The sequence below is a fragment of the Budorcas taxicolor genome, chromosome 5 (genome assembly GCF_023091745.1).
Source record: "Budorcas taxicolor isolate Tak-1 chromosome 5, Takin1.1, whole genome shotgun sequence".
Lineage (NCBI taxonomy): Eukaryota > Metazoa > Chordata > Mammalia > Artiodactyla > Bovidae > Budorcas > Budorcas taxicolor.
Genome location: NC_068914.1, coordinates 160,066,946 through 160,088,471, shown reverse-complemented (window position 1 = coordinate 160,088,471; position 21,526 = coordinate 160,066,946). Strand labels below are relative to the sequence as shown.

General features: G+C 48.6%; 1 protein-coding gene across 1 annotated transcript in view; it reads right to left on the bottom strand.

Annotated features, from left to right (window-relative positions):
• PPARA (peroxisome proliferator activated receptor alpha) overlaps window positions 1–21,526 on the bottom strand; it is a 66,403-nt gene that overhangs the window by 22,847 nt on the left and 22,030 nt on the right. The window contains exon 3 of the mRNA XM_052639871.1: window positions 2,025–2,274. Coding sequence (XP_052495831.1) covers window positions 2,025–2,238 — 214 coding nt within the window. The 5' untranslated portion in view covers window positions 2,239–2,274. The remainder of the gene's footprint in view (window positions 1–2,024; window positions 2,275–21,526) is intronic.

The following is a 21,526-nucleotide window of genomic DNA, read 5'->3' as shown; positions in this document are numbered from 1 at the left end:
ACTCGAAAGGGTTTTGCCTCAGAACTGGGGCAAATTACCTCTAGCATCAGCACTGCTCTGGTCCCATCTAACAAAGCTTAACCACAGGGCCTGAAAGGATCAACATTTTGCACATTAAAACTTAACTGCCTCCCAGAACAGGACTTAAGAATATTTATGTAAATACAAAATATCCATCATCAACAAAATCCACAATGTATGGTATCTAAAAATAAACTGTAAAAAAAAAAAAAAAACCATGCAAAGAAGCAGAAGAACATGACCCATTCCTATTTACCCAAGAGAAGTGGAAGCACTGTTCACACAGAGATGTGTACGTGAACCTTCCCAGCAGCTGTATCTGTAACAGCCAAGACCTGGAGACAACCGGATGTTTATCAACAACGTGGATAAACAAACCATGGTAAACCCAGACAGGAAATCTTAAAAGATGAACTGTTGATACACGCTGTCAATGCAGATGAAACTAAAGATAATTTGGCTGAGTGAAAGGAGTTAGACTAAAAAAAGAACATGTTGTATGATTCCATTTATATAAAATTCTAGGAAATACAATCTGACTGATGATAGAAAGCAGAGCGGCGGTTACTCTGGGAGAGGGAGGTGTGGTGGGAGGAGGGATTACAAAACGGCACAAGTGAACGTCAGGGTGACGGGGCTGCCATTTGATTGTGCCGATGGCTGCACAAGTCTCCGTGTGTGTGTGTCACTATTTGGATATGTGAAGTTTTTATGTCAATAAAGCTAGCTAAGAAAAATTGGGGGTAGGGCGGGAAATACACACTGGCAGAGCAAACAGTCTCACCCGTCCGATCTCCTAGGTGTAAAGCTGACCGTGAACAGGTTTTATAGAGGGCCCTCCTGTATGTGCAATTTACATAACTTAGAAATATCACCAAGGGACCTGTTAGAGACAGGATAAAAGTTGGATTCACAAATAAGAAGTCATTTTATCTCTCAGATGAACTGGTAACGATAGCAATGAAAAACCTAACAAGGAGACAAAGACTTTACGGATTACGAGATGATTCTAAATGATCAAAAGGTTTAATTAACCATGATAAAGAGAACTGGAGGGAAGTAAAAATGGATGACCACTCCGGGGCGGCTCACCTGTTGCCCTGAGAGACGGATAGGGCCGTGACTTCCTCTTCCCAGTAAGACTACCAGACTAGACCCCACATTTTACTGCTTTGTATCTGCCTTGCCTGATGCTTGATGTAGTCCTTTTTTTTTTTTTTTTTACCATAACCATCTTAAAATTCCTTTTTTTAACAGTTTTAATTTTTTTTTTACTGAAGCATAGTTCATATGCCACGTTGTATTAATTTCTGCTGTTCAGCAAAGTGATTCAGTTGTACACATATACATATATACATTCTTTTTCAAAATATTCCTTTCCATTACAGCTTATCATATGCAAAAGACCCTGATGCTGGGAAAGACTGAAGGCGAAAGGAGAAGAGGGTGGCAGAGAATGAGATAGTTAGATCATCAACTCAATGGACGTGGATTTGAGCAAACTCTGGAAGAGAGTGGAGGACAGAGGAGCCAGGTGTGGTGCAGCCCGTGGGGTCGCCAAGAGTCAGACACACCCGAGCGCCTGGACAATAATGACAAATTTAATACAGTTCACGCTGTGCAGCAGGGCTTCGCTGCTCATCCATCCCACACATGGGAGTTTACAAAAGAGTCAGGAGATGGTTCACGTCCATTCCCAGACAAGACAGTGATTTTTATTACAGTAGGAGTCTCTGCTTTAAAGAAACATAAACTCACACCATTAAAAAAAAAAAAAAAAAAGCAGCTGCCAGCTGAATTTCAAGCATTATGTGACTCATGTCCAGCTTTTATAAAGAGGACACACTGAGATGCCTCAAAAGTCCGGGGGCACAGAATGTCACGCTCTCACGGCTGAAGATTTCAAGGCAGAAAGACGTGACTTCTCCTCCAGGTGAAGTGAACACTGTTCTCTGCGGAAAAAACATTTCTGAGTAAAGCTTTCCAGGAAGGGGTACGCTTACCTGTAATAACGGAGCCATCTGATCCTGGACCACTTCCTAAGTACTGGTATTCTGTAAAACTGAAGCTCCCGGAACTGTCCTCCCCAATAGACTGAGAAATCTCTTGAATGGTTCCCATCTCTTGTAGGAAGTCTGCCGAGAGCGGGCTTTCCAGGTCATCAGCCTCCAGTGGGGAGAGGGGACCGATGGGGCTCTCTGTGTCCACCATCTCCATCGGGAGGAGCTGGTCCCACTGCCCAGCTCCGATCTCCTGGGAGGAGAGAGAGGCCATCGGTGAAAACACTGGGAGACTGGAGGGCCACTGGCTCCCCTTGAGCGGAAGCATCACTGGCCAGTGGAGACACACCTGAACTCATAATCGAAAGAGTGACATTGTCGGCCATTCTTCCGCTTGACTCTTGATAAGCTCAGTAAGAAAAGGAACATATTTTTTATTATTATTACTTTTTATTTTGGTCAAGCGGCTTGCAGAATCTCAGTTCCCTGACCAGGGACTGAACCCAGGTCCTTGGCAGTGACAGAACCAAATCCTAACCACTGGACCCCCAGGGAACTCCCCTCAAAATGAAAAATCTCTAAACAAGAGCTCATCTCAGGAACCAGAGCTGACCCGGCCGGGAATCCCTCTGTGTTGCTGCGCCCTCTGTGTATCGGAGGAAGACGGAAATAGCAGCGACACACACTTAGTCCCTGCTGCCCCAGGGCAGCCCCTCCGGTGGGGACATGTCTGGACTATCTGATGGGCACGCAAGGATGCGGGAGGGGGATGGGGAGGGCACGGCTCCACACGGCTGGCCAGGGAGGGCCTCGCTTAAAAGGGTGCAGACCCCGGCAGGAACACAGCAGAGCTGTGCAGACATCTTGGAGAGAATGTTCCAGTGAAAGGAGCGACAAGTGTGCAGCCCCCAGGATGGATGCCTGCGGGAGTACGTGCAGGCACAAGCGGGTCAGTGTGGCTCGGCGGGGGTCCCGGGGGAGTGGGAGGGGCAGGCAGCTGGCGGGCACACTGGGCACGATATGTTCTCTGTGCACGTGGGGTGCGCCATGCAGGTAGGTGTTCCTAAAGTGACTACTCTGTAACGAACACATCTGGTGTTACAAAAATCTAAACGGGTCAGTCCCCGATAGTGCTAGGCTGTTTCAACTCACACACGGAAGAACGCTCTCTAGGTGGGCACTTTCAGACTGCAGTGTGCCCCCCAGATTCCTGTGTGGGAGTCCTGATGCCGGTGCGTGCTTGCTCAGTCGTGTCTGACTCTCTGCGACCCCATGGACTGTAGCCCGCCAGGCTCCTCTGTCCATGGGACTCTCCAGGCAAGAATACTGGAGTGGGTAGCCATGCCCTCCTCCAGGGACCTTCCCAGCCCAGGGATGGAACCCATGTCTCCTGTGTCTCCTGGACTGGTAGGTGGATTCTCTACCACTGAGCCACCTGGGAAGCCCTCGGGCCCTAGCATGGGGCTGCATTTGGACATAGTAAAGGGGTGATTGCATTAAGATGAGTCTTCAGAGGGGGCCTGATCCAATCTGGCTGCTGGAAATCTGCACACACAGAGACACGGGGGTGCACACTCAGTGGGGGGCAGCCTGTGAGCACACAGCGGACGGCGGCCCTGTGGCCCGAGCAGAGGGGCCTTGAGAGGAACCAAAGCCGCCCACACTTCGATCTTGGCCTGTGGGCCTCCCAGACGGTGAGAAGCAAACACCGTCGGGGGCCGCAGCCCGTGGCCCGCCCTGAGGGCAGCCGGGGCACAAGGCCAAGGTCAAAGCACAGGCCCTCCCCGCTGGCTGGGTTCACGCTGCTGCCCGGACCTCTGAAACCACTTCCTGCGACCTTCAGACCAGGGCCCGGCCTCCTGCACAGCGTGGGCCCTGGTGACCTGCCTTCCCCGCCTCGCCCTGGTTACCGGCCCCCATACCCCCGAGACCAGTGGCACCAGGTCATCTCCCCAAATAGAACCCCAGCGTCGGCCCTGGGCCCCTGCCTAAACCGCCCTCCCCCGCCCCCCGCCTTCCCGAGGCCCCGTCCAAGTTCACCCCCCAGCCCAGCCTGGTCTCTCCTCGCCAACAAGGCCGAGGCGACATTCAGCTTCTGAAATGGTCTCAGGGAGGCCCACACGCACGTTGAGGACAGGACCCGAGGGGCGCATGCCACCAGTCCTGGCTGGGGCTCAGTGGGCGGGGGGCTGTGATCCCTCCACGACCTCGGAAGGCTGGGCTCTTGGGACCAAGGAAGGAAAGAAAAGAAAGAAAGAAAGGGAAGTCGCTCAGTCGTGTCCAACTCCTTGCGACCCCATGGACTGTAGCCTACCAGGGTCCTCTGTCCATGGGATTTCCCAGGCAAGAGTACTGGAGTGGGTTGCCATTTCCTTCTCCAGGGGATCTCCCCAATCCAGGGATCAAACCTGGGTCTCCCATGTTGCGGGCAGACACTTTACCCTCTGAGCCACCACAACCTCGGAAGGCTGGGCTCTTGGGACCAAGGGAGAGGACGCTGCCAAAAGCAGAGCTGTGGGAGGTGCTCGGGCCAGAGCATGTCCCACCTCAGCCCGGCTGCGAGTCAACCGCAGCGTCAGGCGCAGAGACGAAGGCACGGTCTTCTTCCTTTAGAAATGAAGAATGGGGCCAGTCCACATGCTTTTGTAAGGGTCACATCTCATGCCAGGATTCGGACAATAAATGACCACAGTCAGTGATAATGCCACAGCAAAACAGAAAAGGGAGCATTAAACTTCCATAAGACTGAGAAGATGTTATCATCTTTTAGGGTACATCAGACTGTGATCTGCGCTTTTTTTATTATGTTTTATTCTGCATCATAACTGTATTTCTTCAAATGGCAAGTGAGATAAAGGGATTCCTTAAGATATTTTCTGGGAGCTCCCTGGTGGTCCAGTGATTATGACTTCACCCTCCAATACAGGGGGTGCAGGTTCCATCCCTGGTTGGGGAGCTAAAATCCCACAAGTCTTGTGGCCAAAAAACCCAAACATAAAACAGAAGCAATATTACAAATTCAATAAAGACTTAAAAAATGGTCCACATCTAAAATAGATTTTTATTTTTAAAAAAAAGGTGTTTTCCACCATGAACAAAAGGTCCCAAAGTGCAGTCATTAACTTACTACCTCTACCATAAAGCTCAACTTCAAAACTATACGAAAGCCAGGCAGAGGCCATGTTATCAACGGGGCCACGACCACGTCCTCTATGCTGTCATATTCTAAGCGCTGCAAGGAAAACACACATGGAGGCAGCCTTGTATTCCCGCAGACATCCTATCTTTCAACCAGGAGCGCCCAGATCCGGAGGAACTCAACTCTGACTACAAACGATGTTAGTCTCCCTGGCATTCCAACAGGGCATTGCAATGCTCTGCCATCTTATCATTTTACCTTTCAGTTGCTTTCCAAGGGCACCTGAGATTTATGGAGAGAAACGTCAGTGTTTCTGTTAACGAAGAGCTAAAGGACGTGAGAGTTGGACTATATAAGGAAAGCTGAGCGCCGAAGAATGGATGCTTTTGAAGTGTGGTGTTGGAGAAGACTCTTGAGAGTCTCTTGGACTACAAGGAGATCCAACCAGTCCATCCTAAAGGAGATCAGTCCTGGGTGTTCATTGGAAAGACTGATGCTGAAGCTGAAACTTCAATACTTTGGCCACCTGGTATGAAGAACTGACTCATTGGAAAAGACCCTGATGCTGGGAAAGATTGAAGGTGGTAGGAGAAGGGGACGACAGAAGATGAGATGGTTGGATGGCATCACCGACTCAATGGACCTGAGTTTGAGTGAACTCCGGGAGTTGGTGATGGACAGAGAGGCCTGGCGTGCTGCAGTCCATGGGGTCGCAAAGAGTCGCACATGACTGAGCGACTGAACTGAACTGAAACGAGATCCTTGGGGAGTGAGGCAACACCATGACCTCTGGCCAGAGGACTGGCTGCCACACGTCACTGGATGCACTGGCCCTGCCTGCTTCCAGCCTAAGCAGATAAGGGACACTGCCCTTTGGATGTTTCCGCAGGTAAAGTCGAGGCCGCATGGCACACGCCCTACCCCGCGGGCCCGCGGTTCCTGGCAGCCTCTGCACACACTGTCTCCACACCAGTCACCTCTGCTCCGGGATCAGGAAAATCACAGCAGTTCCCTGCCTCTGGAGCCCACAGAATGCAGCCATCGCCTGGTCCGCCAAGACGGGCAGCTAGGTGCCAGTTACCGTGCCCTGGCCCAGGGTCCTAGGTCCTCCGGGGCTTTAGGAGAGAGAAAAAGACACCACCAATGATGTCTCAGCAGCTTCCAGGGTAGCCAAAAGACAAGACATCAGGAAATGGTGCAAATGGAAGTCAAACAGGCCTCAGTTTCCAGGCAGGGAGAAGCGAAGGATGGAGTGGCGGGTGCTGAGAACGGGTGATAAAGCCGAGCTCCAACAGAGACATGGGGGATGCATACGCCGTCTCCCTGCCTGGACAATCCATTCTGAGACTCGCTGGCTTCTAAAGGCATTTTTTTCCTCCCCTTTCTCATCCAACATAAGTGTTAGAACTGTATCCCATATATGGGAAACTCAAATGTAAACTGCTAAAATTCTACTTTTAGTAGAACACTGATCCGTCAAAATATTGATGATCCGGTGGTTATGACTCAGCCTTGCAGGGGGTGTGGGTTTGATCCCTGGTCAGGGAACAATTATATAACCCCACATGCTGAGCAGTGCAGTGAAAAAAGATTCAAAACAAAACCGAATGAAAAAAAGAGAAATTAACAGAGTGAATCATAACCGTGAAACTAAGCCTGAGAGATGAGACGAACACACACAAGTCTAGACACCACTGCTGTTTGCTGTTGTTCAGCCGCTAAGTCGTGTCCAGCTCTTTGCGTCACGGTGAACACAGTGAACAACAGAGTCCAAGTGGGCAGGAAAAGGCAGGCTTCACACGGGGAGGTGAGCGGTAGGGGTGGTGCACCTTTATCCTGAGGACGGGGACCGTGCCCGTGGCCTGGGCAGCCGACTGGCACACATCTCCGACCGCTCAGGAAAGGCGTGGACAGAGTGCTAGTCTGAAGCAGAGAGGAGAGAATTTGGAGAACGTTCAGGACGTTCAGTCACATACCAGTGCTTTGCAGAGAGTCAGGAAGTCTCATTATCTGATTGGAATGACAAAGCGGGGACTCACTTGGCTGTTGTCTTCCGAGGGTGTTGCTGTGTCTCAACCATCTTTGTCCCCTTACATTACTTTTCTAAGTTTTTTTTTAAAGTATTTATTTATTTAATTAATTTATTTGGCTTTCCCAGGCCTTAGTGGTGGCATACGGGATCCAGTTCCCTGACCAGGAATCGAGCCCGGGCCCCAGGCATTGGGAGCCTGGAGTCTTAGGCACTGCACCACCAGGGGAGTACCCCGCTACACACACATTATTAGCAGAGCTCCTTGGACCTAGAAGGCCTTTTGTAAACGTTCTCCGAAATAAAGTACTAAATAAAAGTTCACCATCTAAACATATTTCTGTGCTGTGACATCTGACACTCAAGAAAAAGAGCAAGGGGAATTAGGCTGGAGCTCTCTCACTCAGAACTCACGTTCGCCTCAGCAGGGCGCAGCTAAATAGCTGAGCGAACGGCAGGCTTTTAGTGTGCTTCTCTTCACCTCCCTCTGCTCAGTTCTCACCGCACCGTAAGGCCCTGGTGGACGCTCCCTGCCCAGGCCTGGTAATGCCGCCTCCGAGCAACCTGCTGACGGCTGTCTTCACTCAGGTAGGTCTGACTAGACTTCATTGAGTGATTAAAGGTAAAAGGGGATTTTTGTCAAAAGAGTACCATTTGTGGAGCAGACAAGCAGCTTTCAGACAAGGAATTTTTCCACTTTTCATCAACTCTAATTCACTACCTTGTCAGCTTCTTTATACCTTCCTGTACACTTTATGGAGATTACACAACTATTGAGGTGACTTTTGGCTTAACTTGTTGGTTTAGGACTGGAAACAACATTTCAAAATAAACAAAATAATGCTAAAAAGCCCTCTGCACCTTCACCTTGCACCTGAAGGTCACTGAAATAGATTAATCATTAGTGCCTGTATAATGATTGACAAGGTAAGTATAGAAAAGGCCTAGGAAACGCATTGAAAACAGAAAAGTCCCAGAGTGCAACAGAAAGAAAACAAAGGGCTGTGCATTTTATGAATTAAATCAAGCATGCTAGGAGAGTCTGCACAATAGGTTTGACTAGAGCTTTCTAGAGCTCTTCCAACAATGCTTAAGGCGTGAAATTTTGTAATCAAGAGTCTGGCAGGCAGAAATGGGAGACAAAAAGATAGTTGTGAGCCTCTACACCTCTGTCTTTAAAGGTGCAAAGAGAATGTTCCCGATCATTTCCAAGAAATCTCCCCCCAGTTTTATACAAAGGTCACACTCTATCATCTTGGTGTTCCAGCACTTCAAACCCACTCCTTCCCATATTCCTGAAAATGGAGTTATCGTTCTTAAATATAATCTTACTTTTGTGGATGGTGATACCAAAATAATCACAGGCAAGTGGCAACTTTGGACACGCGTTGGTGTCAGCTGCAATGGAATGTGAGTGAGCTGAGAACCAAAGTCAGTGGATGCAGCCGGTATGGAAAACAGTATGGAGTCCCTCAAAACACCAAAAATAGAGTTATGTGATCCAGCAATCCCACTCCTGGAGGGATAGCCAGACAAAACTACAATGCAAAAGGATACATGCATCCCTGTGTTCTCAGCAGCACTATTTACAACAGCAGAGACGTGGAGACAACCTACCCGTCCATGGACAGACAAATGGATAAAGCAGTGGCAAAGACAGACAGAGGAATACTGCTCAGCCACGAAAAAGAGTAAGACAAAGCCGGCGGCAGCAGCACGGACGGACGTAGAGATCACCATGCTAAGTGAAGCAGGTCACAGACAGAGAGACAAACGCCACATGACGTTGCTTGTATGCGGAGTCTAGGACACGACACAGCGGAGCCTGCTTGGGAGACAGAAGCAGACTCACACAGAGAGAGACAGATTTCTGGTTGCCAAGGGGGACAGGGCGTTGGAGATGGATGGTCTGGGAGTTGGAGGTTAGCGGATGAAAACTATTACACGTAGAAGGGATGGACAACAAGGTCTTACTTGTAGTACAGGGAACTCTATTCAATACCCCTGACAAGCCAGGATGGAAAAGAACAGGAAAGAGTGTGCATGCGAAAGTAAAGTGAAGTCGCTCAGTCGTGTCTGACTCTGCGCGACCCCGTGGACTGTAGCCCACCAGGCTTCTCTGTCCATGGGATTTTTCAGGCAAGAATACTGGAGTGGGTTGCCATTTCCTTCTCCAGGAGATCTTCCCGACCCAGGGATTGAACCCGGGTCTCCCGCATTGTAGGCAGATGCTTTACCGTCTGAGCCACCAGGGAGGTCCTGAAAAAGTATGTGTGTGTATATATATATATACACATATAGCTTATATATATACAAGGCTACTATGTAGCGCAGTCAGTAAAGAATCTGCCTGCAATGCAGGAGAGCCGAGTTTGATTCCTGGGTTGGGAAGATCCCCTGGAGAAGGGAATGGCAACACACTCCAGTATGCTTGCCTGGGAAATCCCATGGAGAGAGGAGCCTGGCGGGCTACAGTCCATGGGGTCACAGAGTCGGACACGCCTGAGCAACTAAACCATCACCGTATGTGTGTATATACACATATAACTGAAGCACTTTGCAGCAGAAATGAACACAGCATTGTAAATCAACTCAACTTCAATTAAGAAATAAATGTAAGAAGTTGTGAGCAAAAGTCCACAGAAATGTAACTCATATTTATGACACAAACGCTTTGACCCAATGAAGCAGCGGGGAGGACGCTGAGCTTCTGCTGCTCAGACGACAGACAAGCTAGTGGAGGATCAAGGGCCTTGATGGTCACAAAACTGAACGGTGACACCCCAGGCAGGGAGGGCCTGGTGGGTGTAGGAGGAACGTCCCACGGACGCCAGGACGTGAGTCAAGCCGGGGCTCACTGCTGGGATGGGAGCCGTGTTTCGTGAGCTTGGTGGACCATGTGCGTTCCCCTGAGCTGGTGACCATACTTCTCCTGGAGACATCTTTGGGGGACCCACAGCTCCAGGGCAGGGCTGTGGGAGCCGAGACGGGGGGGGGAGGGTGCAGGAGGCACACCCAGAACCAGGCCCTCCCGAACAGTTACTGCAGCGCTTTCTCTATGGGTCCACACTGCGGCAGGGGAGGCAGCCCTGGTCCCAGAGGCTCAGAGAGGGGCACGCCTTGTGCAGCCGAGACATGAAGAGAGAAATGATCAAGTGACGGCAGAGGCAGTGTGACGAGGGCCATCTGGGGGACACCCTGAGGGTCAGGGAGCCTCCACCAAGGAGGGGATGTCCACGTGGAATCTTAAAAGGTGGCCATAGAGAAGTGCAGCAGCAGAGAAAGGGCAAAGAGGTGTTTCTAAGAAAAGGGCACAGCCCGTGTGCAGAGATGACTTGAAATATCACTGAGTAGCTAAGAAGGTCAGGATCACCCACATTGAGGGGCTGGACCCATGACCCGTGGCCGCACAGCAAGCAACCCCATAGCCCAGCAGCTTGAACGCCATCCACTGTGTTAGCTCACAGTCCTGTGGGTCGGCAACTCGGGCTGGGCTGGCGGGGCCTTCCTTGGTCAGTGGGTCACCGTGGCTGCGGGGTCAGTGGGGACGGATGCTGGGTGCAGGCTGGGCCCTTCTCACCACGTGGCCTCTATCCTAGGAGGCCAGCCCCGGGCTCCTGCAAGTGCCTTCGTCTTCCAAGAGGGAGTGTGAGAGCTTGGCGACCTCACTCATAAATACTGCATCACTTCGGCCAATTTCTGCAGGTCAAAGCGAGTCAGAGGTGAACTGAGATCCAAGTGGTGGGGAAATGAGCCCGGCCTCCGAGAGGGAGCCCCAGAACCTGGGACCCTTTTTGGGGCAGCGTGGGTTGGGGGTGGGGGCCTGCACAGGCGGGGAGGCTGCAGTGCAGTCCAGGCACGTCACCGCCCATGGCTCAGGACTCCGCCTGTGGCCTCCACCCTGCAAGCAGGAAGCAGCCACGGGGGGTGACGGTAGGATGGTGACAGGGAGGGGCTGCACTGGGCTTGTTCCGGCAGCAGGTGGAATCCAGAGTTAGATGGAAGCAGGCAAGGTGAGAGGCAGCAGGACTCCTCCAGAGTATGCGGTGACACGCCCTGGGGGCTGATCTGGGGAGGTGGGAGGGAAGGGGACGAAGACCTAACATGGCCAGCAGGCAGGGGTGGGGCAGGGAACTCAGACGGAGCCTGGGCTACACCTCCTCTCCAGCTCAAGTAACTGGGAGACGAGGTGCCGCCATGAAACCGGGAGCGTGAAGAGAAGAGCCAGTTCCCAGAGCGGAGAGTTGTGGAGAGGGAGGGTGGCGAATTCAGGGGTGAGCGGTGGTGGCGGTGTCTGCGGGACGCGCAGGCTCAGCCTCTGTCAATGCCTCCTCTTCTGGAAAGTTCTGAGGATGTTACCAGTGTTCGCCTCCTACAGCTCTTAGCAGCAGCAGCATCGGCCGGGCAGATGAAGCCCCATCCTGCTCTGGGTGACCTTGGATACCTGACACGCAGTCTCAACAGCTGTGATGGGGTTACTAACATCCACACGCTGGTTGGCCCGAGCGTGTGTGGATCGACTGTCCCCCCTCCTTCCTCAGGTCCCCCGCCCTACCCCCACTTTTATCCCTTAATCACGCCCTTCCTCCCGCCTGGCTGGACCTTAAAGAAGGCTGAGTGCCGAAGAATTGATGCTTTTGAACTGTGGAGCTGGAGAAGGCTCTTGAGAGTCCCTTGGACGGAGGAGATCAAACCAGTCCATCCTAAAGGAAGTCAGTCCTGAATATTCATTGGAGGGACTGATGCTAAAGCTGAAACTCCAGTACTTTGGCCTCCTGATGTGAAGCGCTGACTCATTGGAAAAGACCCTGATGCTAGGAAAGACTGAAGGCAGGAGGAGAAGGGGACGACAGAGGATGAGATGTTAGGTGGCATCACCGACTCGATGAACATGACTTTGAGCAAACTCTGGGAGCTGGTGAAGGACAGGGGAGCCTGGTGTGCTACAGTCCATGGGTTTTCAAAGAGACAGACACGACTGAACGACTGACCTACAACAAAGGCAAGAGCAAGCTGATGAGACATACAGCTCACAATACCCCTTGGCTGGGCTGAGCTGAGCACCAGGAGGAAAGGGAAACGAGGCAACATCTGCATTAGATTCTACAAGTACCAAGAAGAATGTCGGAGACCTGTGAGGCCTTCACGTTGCTGAAACAAAATGAGACAGTAGGAAGCATATTACTCAAGGCCGACTGATGCTGTCAGCCCATGAATGTATTTCCACTGCCTGCCCTGCGGTGCTGAGAGCCTAGATAAAGGTTTTATGGGAAAGAGAAAAGTCCCTTTATCTTTAACTTCTCCAGGCCAACTCAATGAAATCTAAGTTTGTTCTAAACCAAGAGAAATCAAGTAGAAAGACGATTACTTTCGGTAGTTGTATATCTTGGAGGCTAATTTTGGCTTTATGATTTCAGAAACTTGATAACAGATGTGTCCATATTTTCTTTTTTAAAAAACCATTAAAAAAATCAAAGTATAGTTAATTCCCAATGGTCTGTTAGTTTCAGGTGTACAGCAAGGCGGTTCAGTTATACACATATACACATATATAGGGCTTCCCTGGTGGCACAGAGGGTAAAGCGTCTGCCTGCGATGCAGGAGACCTGGGTTTGATCCCTGGGTCGGGAAGATCCCCTGGAGAAGGAAATGGCAACCCACTCCAGTATTCCTGCCTGGAGAATCCCATGGATGGAGGAGCCTGGTGGGCTACAATCCACGGGGTCACAAAGAGTCGGACACAACTGAGCAACTTCACTTTCACATACACACGTATGTTCTTTGCCAGATTCTTTTCTATCACAGGTTGTTACGAGATATCGCATGTAGCTCCCCATGCTGTACAGCAGGTCATGGCTGTCTATCTTTCATACATAGTAGCGTGCATCTGTTGTGCGTGCATGCTCAGTCGCTTCAAGCATGTCCGACTCTTTCTGACCCCATGAACTGTAGCCCGCCAGGCTCCTCTGCCCACGGAATTCTCCAGGCAAGAATGCTGGAGTGGGTGGCCATTTTTCTCCTCCAGGGGATCTTCCCGACCCAGGCGTCAAACCCACATCTGTCGGTGTCTCCTGCATTGCAGGCGAATTCTTTACCTACTAAGCCACCTGGGGCCCGCATATCTGTTAATCCCTGCTAATTTATCCCTCCCCAGGACCACCCCCTCGGGAAACCATAAAATTGTTCTCTGGGTCTGTGAGTCTGTTTCTGATTCATTAGTAAATTCACTGATACCGCTTTTTAAGATTCCACAGGTGATACCATACAATCCAAGTCTTTGTCTGACTCGCTTGCCTTAACATGATCATCTCTAGTTCCAGTCTGTTGCTGCAAATGGCAGAGATGTGGCTGTGTCCAAGCCGCTCTCCTTTAACTCCTGCTTCGGTTCTGGATGAGGTCAGAGGCATCGCATTCAACATCGGGCCGCAGTGGGCAAGGTCTGAGCATCCTCCCATTTTTCCGGTTTGACACAGAACCACAGAGGGTCAGACACGGGGACTCAGAGTAAAGCAGGCCTCCCTCTAGCGACAACGTTCGGAGAGATGGGAGATACCAGAAGTTTCTGGGGAGACAAGCTCCCTCCAGTAATGTTCTGAATGCCCAGAGCCAGCTTGGCCTGCAGAACCATCTGGGAATTCAGCATCAGCCCTTCCGTAAACGCACTCAGAGGAGCACCTTCATGGACAAGGTCCCACTTTCTGGGAGGTGAGAACCACTTTTTGGACATTTTCAAAAACCGTGCTAAGCTACAGAACGAGCCAGTGCGTCCAGCGTTCAGAGGGGCCTGCCCGCCATCTCTCTCGCCTGACTGAATGGTGATGCATGCTCACTCTCAGGGTCTTTCGCTCTGCAGCGGATGAGACGACGGTAAGGAAAAAGCCAAAATCTGGGATAGTAATACAGTGTTGTCACTGGGTTCATCCTCCTCCATGAGGATAAAGAGATTGGGGAAAAAGTCCTCTTCGTCTCACCCCAGTTCTATTTGGACAACTGACACACAATATTACAATTTTATTTCTACAGTCGCCAAGGGATGGTTTCTCTTCAGCTTCACGGGTCTGTGAGTGGCTGCGATAGGCATACGGGGGAGACCACCGACTAGGGCAGCACTCCCACTCCTGAGCTCCAAGTAATCGCGGGGGATGCTGGAAGGCAACACATGCAGACCAGCAAGCTCCCAGGAAAGCAGACACAAGCTGCACTGAGCACTGAAGACGGAGAGCTTCAGGGGGAAATCCAATTACCACACTCAAAAATTAAATGGGAGCTCAGCTTTGCAGAAGTTCAAACTTTTTTTATTTCTTCATTGTTTTTATTTTTTGTGATTTTTTTTTTTTTTTACGGTGCCATTCAGCCTGTGGAATCTTAGCTCCCTGACCAGGGACCAAACCTGTTCCCCAGCAGTGGAAGTGTGGAGTCTTAACCATAAACCACCAGGGAAGTCCCAAAACCACTTTTTAAAAAATTTATTTGTTTTTAATTGGGGGATAATTGCTTTACAGTATTGTGTTGGTGTCTGCCATACATCAACACGAGTCAGCCACAGGTACGCATACATCCCCTCCCTCTTGAGTCTCCCACCCTCTAGGTTGTCACAGAGCAGGTTTGAGCTGCCTGCATCATAGAGCGTTTTCCGTCTGGTAATGTACACGTCCCCATGCCGCCCCCTCAGTCCGTCGCGCCCGCTCCTTCCCCACTGGGTCCACAAGTCTGTTCTTCATGTCTGCATTCCCACTGCCGCCCTGTAAACAGGTTCATCAGCACCATCTTCCTAGATTCCATACACATGCCTTCATATACGATATCTGCAGGACTTCTTTTTTTTTAAATTCAGACTTTAATCTTAGCCCAGAGATCAGGAAATGTGAGTTCTGGAGTCACCAGAACTGCCACAGCTGCGCAGGGGTTGTGTAACTCTGGAGCTGACTTACAAAGTCCCTAAGGGTAGGGGGATAAAGGCCGTCATCTCCCAGAGAGCAAAGGGGAAAGGCAGATGGAAATGGGAGAAGACAGAGGAGAAAGTCAGAGGAGCAGTCCAGGGGTGAGACATCCAAGCAGAGATGTCCCAGAGGGAGGGAGGCGGGGAGTCAGGGCGAAGGAAACGATCCGTGAGAACTGCCCTCAGAACTGAAGGCTGTGCGTTCCCAGGTCCCCAGGACAGGGGGTGAATGCAGGCCCCCATCAAGGCAGAGCACGGGGAAATTCTGGAACACACTGGGACAAGAGAGGCCACCAGACCCTGCATAGGAATGAACTCCACCCCCACAGCACATCTGTACGTCCAGCAAAGTTAGCCGAGATACCCAGCTAACACAATGGGCTATATACTTGTTGTTTTAGTCTCGAAGCTGTGTCCGACTCTTTGTGACCCCATGGATTATAGCCCACTAAGCTCCTGTCCATAGGATTTCCCAGGGAAAAATCCTGGAGTGGGTTGCCATTTCCTTCTCCAGGGGATCTTCCCAACCCAGGGATTGAACCTGGGTCTCTTCCATCTCCTGCACTGGCAGGCAGACTCTTCACCACTGAGCCACCAGGGAAGCCCGGGCTCTCTGGCACTGCACTGCAACAGGGTTATAACACTTTCACACAAGTAATACCTGAAAACAAACAGATACAAAAACCAAGGAAAACACCTTGAACCTGGCAGTACAGTACCTTGAAAAGTGCAGTAGTGACTGCAGAGTGAAACTCAAAGGTGCTTGCTCCTTGGAAGGGAAGCTATGCCAAACCTAGACAGCACGTGAGAAAGCAGAGACATCACTTTGCCAACAAAGGCCTGTCTAGACAAAGCTATGTTTTTTCCAGTGGTCATGTATGGATGTGAGAGTTGGACCATAAAGAAGGCTGAGCACCAAAGAATTGATGCTTTTGAACTGTGGTGTTGGAGAAGACTCTTGAGAGTCCCTTGGACTGCCAGAAGGTCAAACCTGTCGATCCTAAAGGAAATCAGTCCTGAATATTCACTGGAAGGACTGATGCTGAAGCTGAAGCTCCAATACTTTGGCCCCTGATGCAAAGAGCTGACTTATTGGAAAAGACCCTGATGCTGGGAAAGACTGAGGGCAGGAGGAGAAGGGGACGACAGAGGACGAGATGGCTGGATGGCATCACCAACTCAGTGGGTATGAGTTTGAGCAAGCTCTGGGGGATAGTGACGGACAGGGGAGCCTGACTGCTGCAGTCCACGGGGTCGCAGAGGCGGACACGACTAAGTGACTGCGCGATAACAGCAGGGCAACAGCTGGCATCCCGGGGCTCGCGACAGTACCAGCTGCATCACCGCTGCTTTTACATGTTTCTGGACATCCACGGCTTGAAACAGAGACAGCGTACGACTGTACTCACAAGCACAAAGGATCCACGCACACAGCAATGTGCACCAGATACCTGAACCAGCGGACACAGCTGGACACATAAACGCACGTTCAAATGTTTGAAAGTTTGCAGCTTGAAGGCTCATGTGTGGGCGCCTTGACTCCCTGCCTCAGAATGCTTTTGCATTTCTCAACAGCAGCACTGAAAGCAGAAGGCGACAGGACGGCACGCTTACAGCGGGGAGAGGGGGGGACTCCCACTCGCAGCTCAGCGCCCAGGTGAGCAGGCTACCGGGTGGGGAAACAGGAAAGCGCTGGTGTGATCTTTCAGTGCGGTAACTGTGCCTCTCTCCAAGACTCCATAGCCTCTCCCTCCCCTGATAACCTGGTGCTTATCTCGTCTCACAGGCAACGATGGGGGAATGTGTTTTTTAAGTGGAGTTATGAAATTCAACTCAAGCTCCTCTTCTAGCCATCTAACTGCAGTGAAGTGTTGAGAGCTGCTCACGTCCCATCTGCTGTGGGTCTATAGGCTCTTATGCGTCAGCCTGACGTCATCACTGGCCACCACGCAGACACAGCACTGCTCTAAGTTAGAGATTCTGTTGCCGTGGATGATGGAGGCTAACGCTCCTTGAATCATCATAACGTGCCAAGCACGCGTTAACTCGTTCCATCCTTGCAACAACCCCACGAGGAAGGTCCTGTGAATATGCTTACTTTAGAGGTAAGGCAACTACAGTACAGAGAGGCTACAGCCCTGGGCCCAGGGTCTCAGCACAAGTGGAGGTGGGGTTTGGACCTTGCGGGCCAGCCTCCAGTTTCCGCTCCTAACCCACCACACTACTATCCTCGGTAGAGTTCGTGGTGTAACATGTCCCAGGGCTCATGTTTCACAGCCTTCTGGTCAACTACTATGATTTTTGAGGTTTGTCATCTAGTTTCTGAATTACCCACAAGCTATTTTTTCCTTCCCAGTTTAGTCTATGTTAAAAGCAGACACTCTGTTGCAGGAATGTTATTCTTAACTAGACTGTCTGGTAAAGTTTAGAGCTGAGAAAAAAACCCAGCATCATTTCAGTTTGTTTATTAAGTGGAGATTGGAGATTTAAAGTCATGGCAAAATGAAACCCAGGTGATTAATGGAATGCCCAGTTCTCATGTGCTGTTTGCATATTAAGTGGAGAACTGTCTACTCGACTTTGCCAATGGCGTCATTTTTGCAAGTGTCTTTAAGTTGGGCCGCGTGAGTCTTAGCTGATGACTTTAGGGCCAAGCCTACAGTTTTAATACCAATTATGAGTGAATCATTTTTTTTGTTTTTAAACACCGGTCTTACTGATGTATAACTGGCATACAATAAACTGTACATATTCATTTTTTTCAATTTGTATTATATATATATATATTAAAGTAATTATTTTTCTGTGTCAAGTCTTAGTTGCTGCCCGCGGGCTCTAAGGCGCTCATTAGTCTAAGCACACAGGCTTAGTTACCCTACAGTGCGTGGGACCTTAGATTCCTGACCAGGGAATCGAATCCGTGTCCCCTGCATTAGAAGGCGGATGCGTAACCACTAGACCACCAGGGAAGTCCCTGTATGTGTATCAAGTATACACTTTGAGAAGTTTTGATATCTGCACACACCTGTGAAACCACCATTGCTATCAGGATAGTAAAAATATCCGTTGCCCCCAGAGTTTCTTCCTCACCATCTGTAACCTCTCTCTCTCTCACCCCCTGGACCCCCAGCCTGCTGATCTGCTCTCTGTCACTGCACACTGTCTGCATTTCCTCGAGTTCTATACAAACAAGCTCGTTCGGTGTATACTCCTGTCCGTTTCCTTTCACTCAGCATACTTCTCTGAGATCCATTCATGTTGTACACATCCAGAGTTCACTCCTCTTCACTGCAAAGTAATATTCCATCCACCTGTGGATGGACATCTGGACTGTTTCCAAGGTTGAGTTATTACAAACAAAGCAGCTATCAACATCCATGTATCAGTCTCTATATGGACAGGTGCTTTTCTTCCTCTTGCTAAATACCTGGGTGTGCGATAGCTGGATCAAATGCTAGGTGTTTAACTTTTTAAGAGATTACCAAACTAGTTTCCAAAGTGTTTGCATCGTTTTTCATCTCTACTAGCAGTGTATGACGGAGAAGGCAACGGCACCCCACTCCAGTACTCTTGCCTGGAAAATCCCATGGGCGGAGGAGCCTGGTGGGCTGCAGTCCGTGGGGTCACAAAGATCTGGACACGACTGAGCGACTTCACTTTCACTTTTCACTTTCATGCATTGGAGAAGGAAATGGCAACCCACTCCAGTGTTCTTGCCTGGAGAATCCCAGGGACAGGGGAGCCTGGTGGGCTGCCGTCTATGGGGTCACACAGAGTCAGACACGACTGCAGCGACTTAGCAGCAGCAGCAGCAGCAGCAGTGTATGAGAGGTCCAGTTCCTCCGTGACATGGCCAACATTTGGTGTGGTCACTCTTTCGAATTTCAGCTCTTCTAATGGGTCTGTAGTAGCACCTTGTCACCTCTGTGAAAGCTGTGAAACCCAAGCACAGGGATTGCAGGCAATTTGCATTGCCCTGGCAACTGATGACGTGGGGCATCCTTCCCAAGCTTATTGGCTGCCATGCATCTTCTTTGGCGATGTGTCAGTTCGGATCTCTCGCCCATTTAAAAACTGGGTTATTTCCTTACCGAGTGAATTTCCTAAGTGTCTCCCTGTTTTCTGGTTACAAGACCTTTATCAGGCTTGTGCTTTACAAACATTTATTCTCAGTCTGTACTTTGCATCTTCATTTTCCCAGCGCTGACTTTTGAAGAGCAAAAGTTCATTTTGATTAAGTCTAATTCAGCAGTTTTTCTCCTTTTGTGGATTGTGCTATCGGTGTCATAACTATGAAACTGTTGCCCTCCTGGTGGGCTTCCGTCTATGAGGTCACACAGAGCTGGACACGACGGAAGCGACTTTGCAGCAGCAGCAGCAGCAACCCAAGGTCACACAGGTATTTTTAATTCTTGCTTTCTTTAGATTTTACATTTAGATCTATGATCCATTTTGAGTTCATTTTTGTATATGGTGTGAGGAATGGATCAAAGTTCATTTTGGGCACATGGATAAACAGTTTTGAAAAGATTGTCCTTTCTCTGCTGAACTGCCATTGTACCTTTGTAAAAAACACTGATTTCTCTTAGTAACAAAGATGGAATTTCATCAAAAGCTTCTTCTACATCTATTGAAATGATCACGTAGTTTTTTTCCATTCTGTTAATTTGGTGAATTATGATAATTTTTGATTGTTAAACCATCTTTACATTCCTGGGCTGAATCCATTTGGCTATGATATAACATTTTTTTATACATCATAGATTCAATGTCCTAAACTATAAATTAGAATTTTTGTATCTATGTCCAGAAGGGATTTTGGTATTTAGTTTTCTTTACTTGTAATACTTTTGCCTAGTTTTGGTATCAGATAAATGCTAGCCTCATAGAGTGAATTGGAATGTACTCCCACTTCTTCAGTTTGGGGGAAGATATTGTATAGAATGGTATTATTTATTCTTTAGATATTTGGTAGAATCTACCAGTGAAGCCATTTAAGCCTGAAGTTTCTTTGTGGAAAGATTTTTTAAACTACAAATTTTATTTATTTAATAGATGTAGGGCTAGATAGATGATTGATTTATTCTCGAGTTTAGTTTTGGAAATATGTGCATGTCAAGTAACTTGCCTTTTTGTCTGCGTTGCCAGATTTATTGGCATAAAGTTCACAACGGTTTCTTTCTATCCTTTGATAGCTGTAGGGCCTGTAGTGGTGTCACCCCTCTCATTGTAGATATTAGTAGCTTGCATCTTTTCTTCTTTTTCTGAATAAAACAGGCTAGAAGTTTATCAATATTATTTATCTTTTCACAAGAACCAGCTTTGTATTACTATTTCATTGGTCTTCTCAGTTATGTTTGGGTTTCTATTCATTGATTTCTCCCTGATCTTTATTATGTCCTTTTTTGTACTTATATCAGGTTTAATTTGCTCTTCTTTTTTCTATTCTTAAGGAGTTCTTTCTTCTTTTCCAGTAAGGTGCTTAGTGTTATAAATTTGCATCTAAGTACTGCTATAGCAGAGTCCACAAATTTCAACATGTTGTTTTTAATTTTCATTCATTTCAAAATACTTTCTAATTTCTTCTTTGATTTCTTTTTTGATACATGGCTTATTTGGAAGCATGCTATGTAATTTCCAAATATCTGGTGAGTTTTCACTCATGTTTTTGTTAGTGACTTCTAATTCAATTCCATTATGTCAGAGAATCTGCTTCATATGACTTAAACCTTTTAAAGTTTACTGTGATGTGTTTTATGGCCCAGAATACACTGTGTCTGGTACATGTTCTGTGTGCACCTGAAAGTGATGCACAGCCTGCTGTTGTTTGGTAGGTTGTTCTATATAGAAACGTCAGATCAAACTGACAATATTGTTCAAGTCTTCCATATCCTTGTTGATATTCCCTATATCTAATAAATTCTCTGACTATAATTTTATATTTGTCTGTTTCTCCTTGCAGTTCTCTGTTTTTGCTTCATGTATTTTAAAGCTCTGTTATTAGACACATAAACTTAAAGAACTGTAAATCTTCCCAAAGAACTGATCCCATTATTTCTTCAAATGTTTTTTTTTCTGCCCCCCACTTTTTCCCTAGGGTCTCCAATTATGCATACATTAAGCTGCTGTTGTTCACCAACATAGCGATGGCTCTTTTCATTTTTTAAAATCATAAGAACTATTTTACTGCTTAATCTAACATACATACACATCAGTATATATCAGTTCTGGGTTAGTTTCAACTCATTGATCCCCACCCCTCCCCCCATTATGGATCCTCTTTCCTGGTTTTTTAGCTTATCTAGTAATCCTTGATTAGATGTCAGACACTGTAATTTACTTTTTACCTGACTCAGTACTGAGTAATTCTGTATTCCTATAAAGATCCTTGAGCTTTC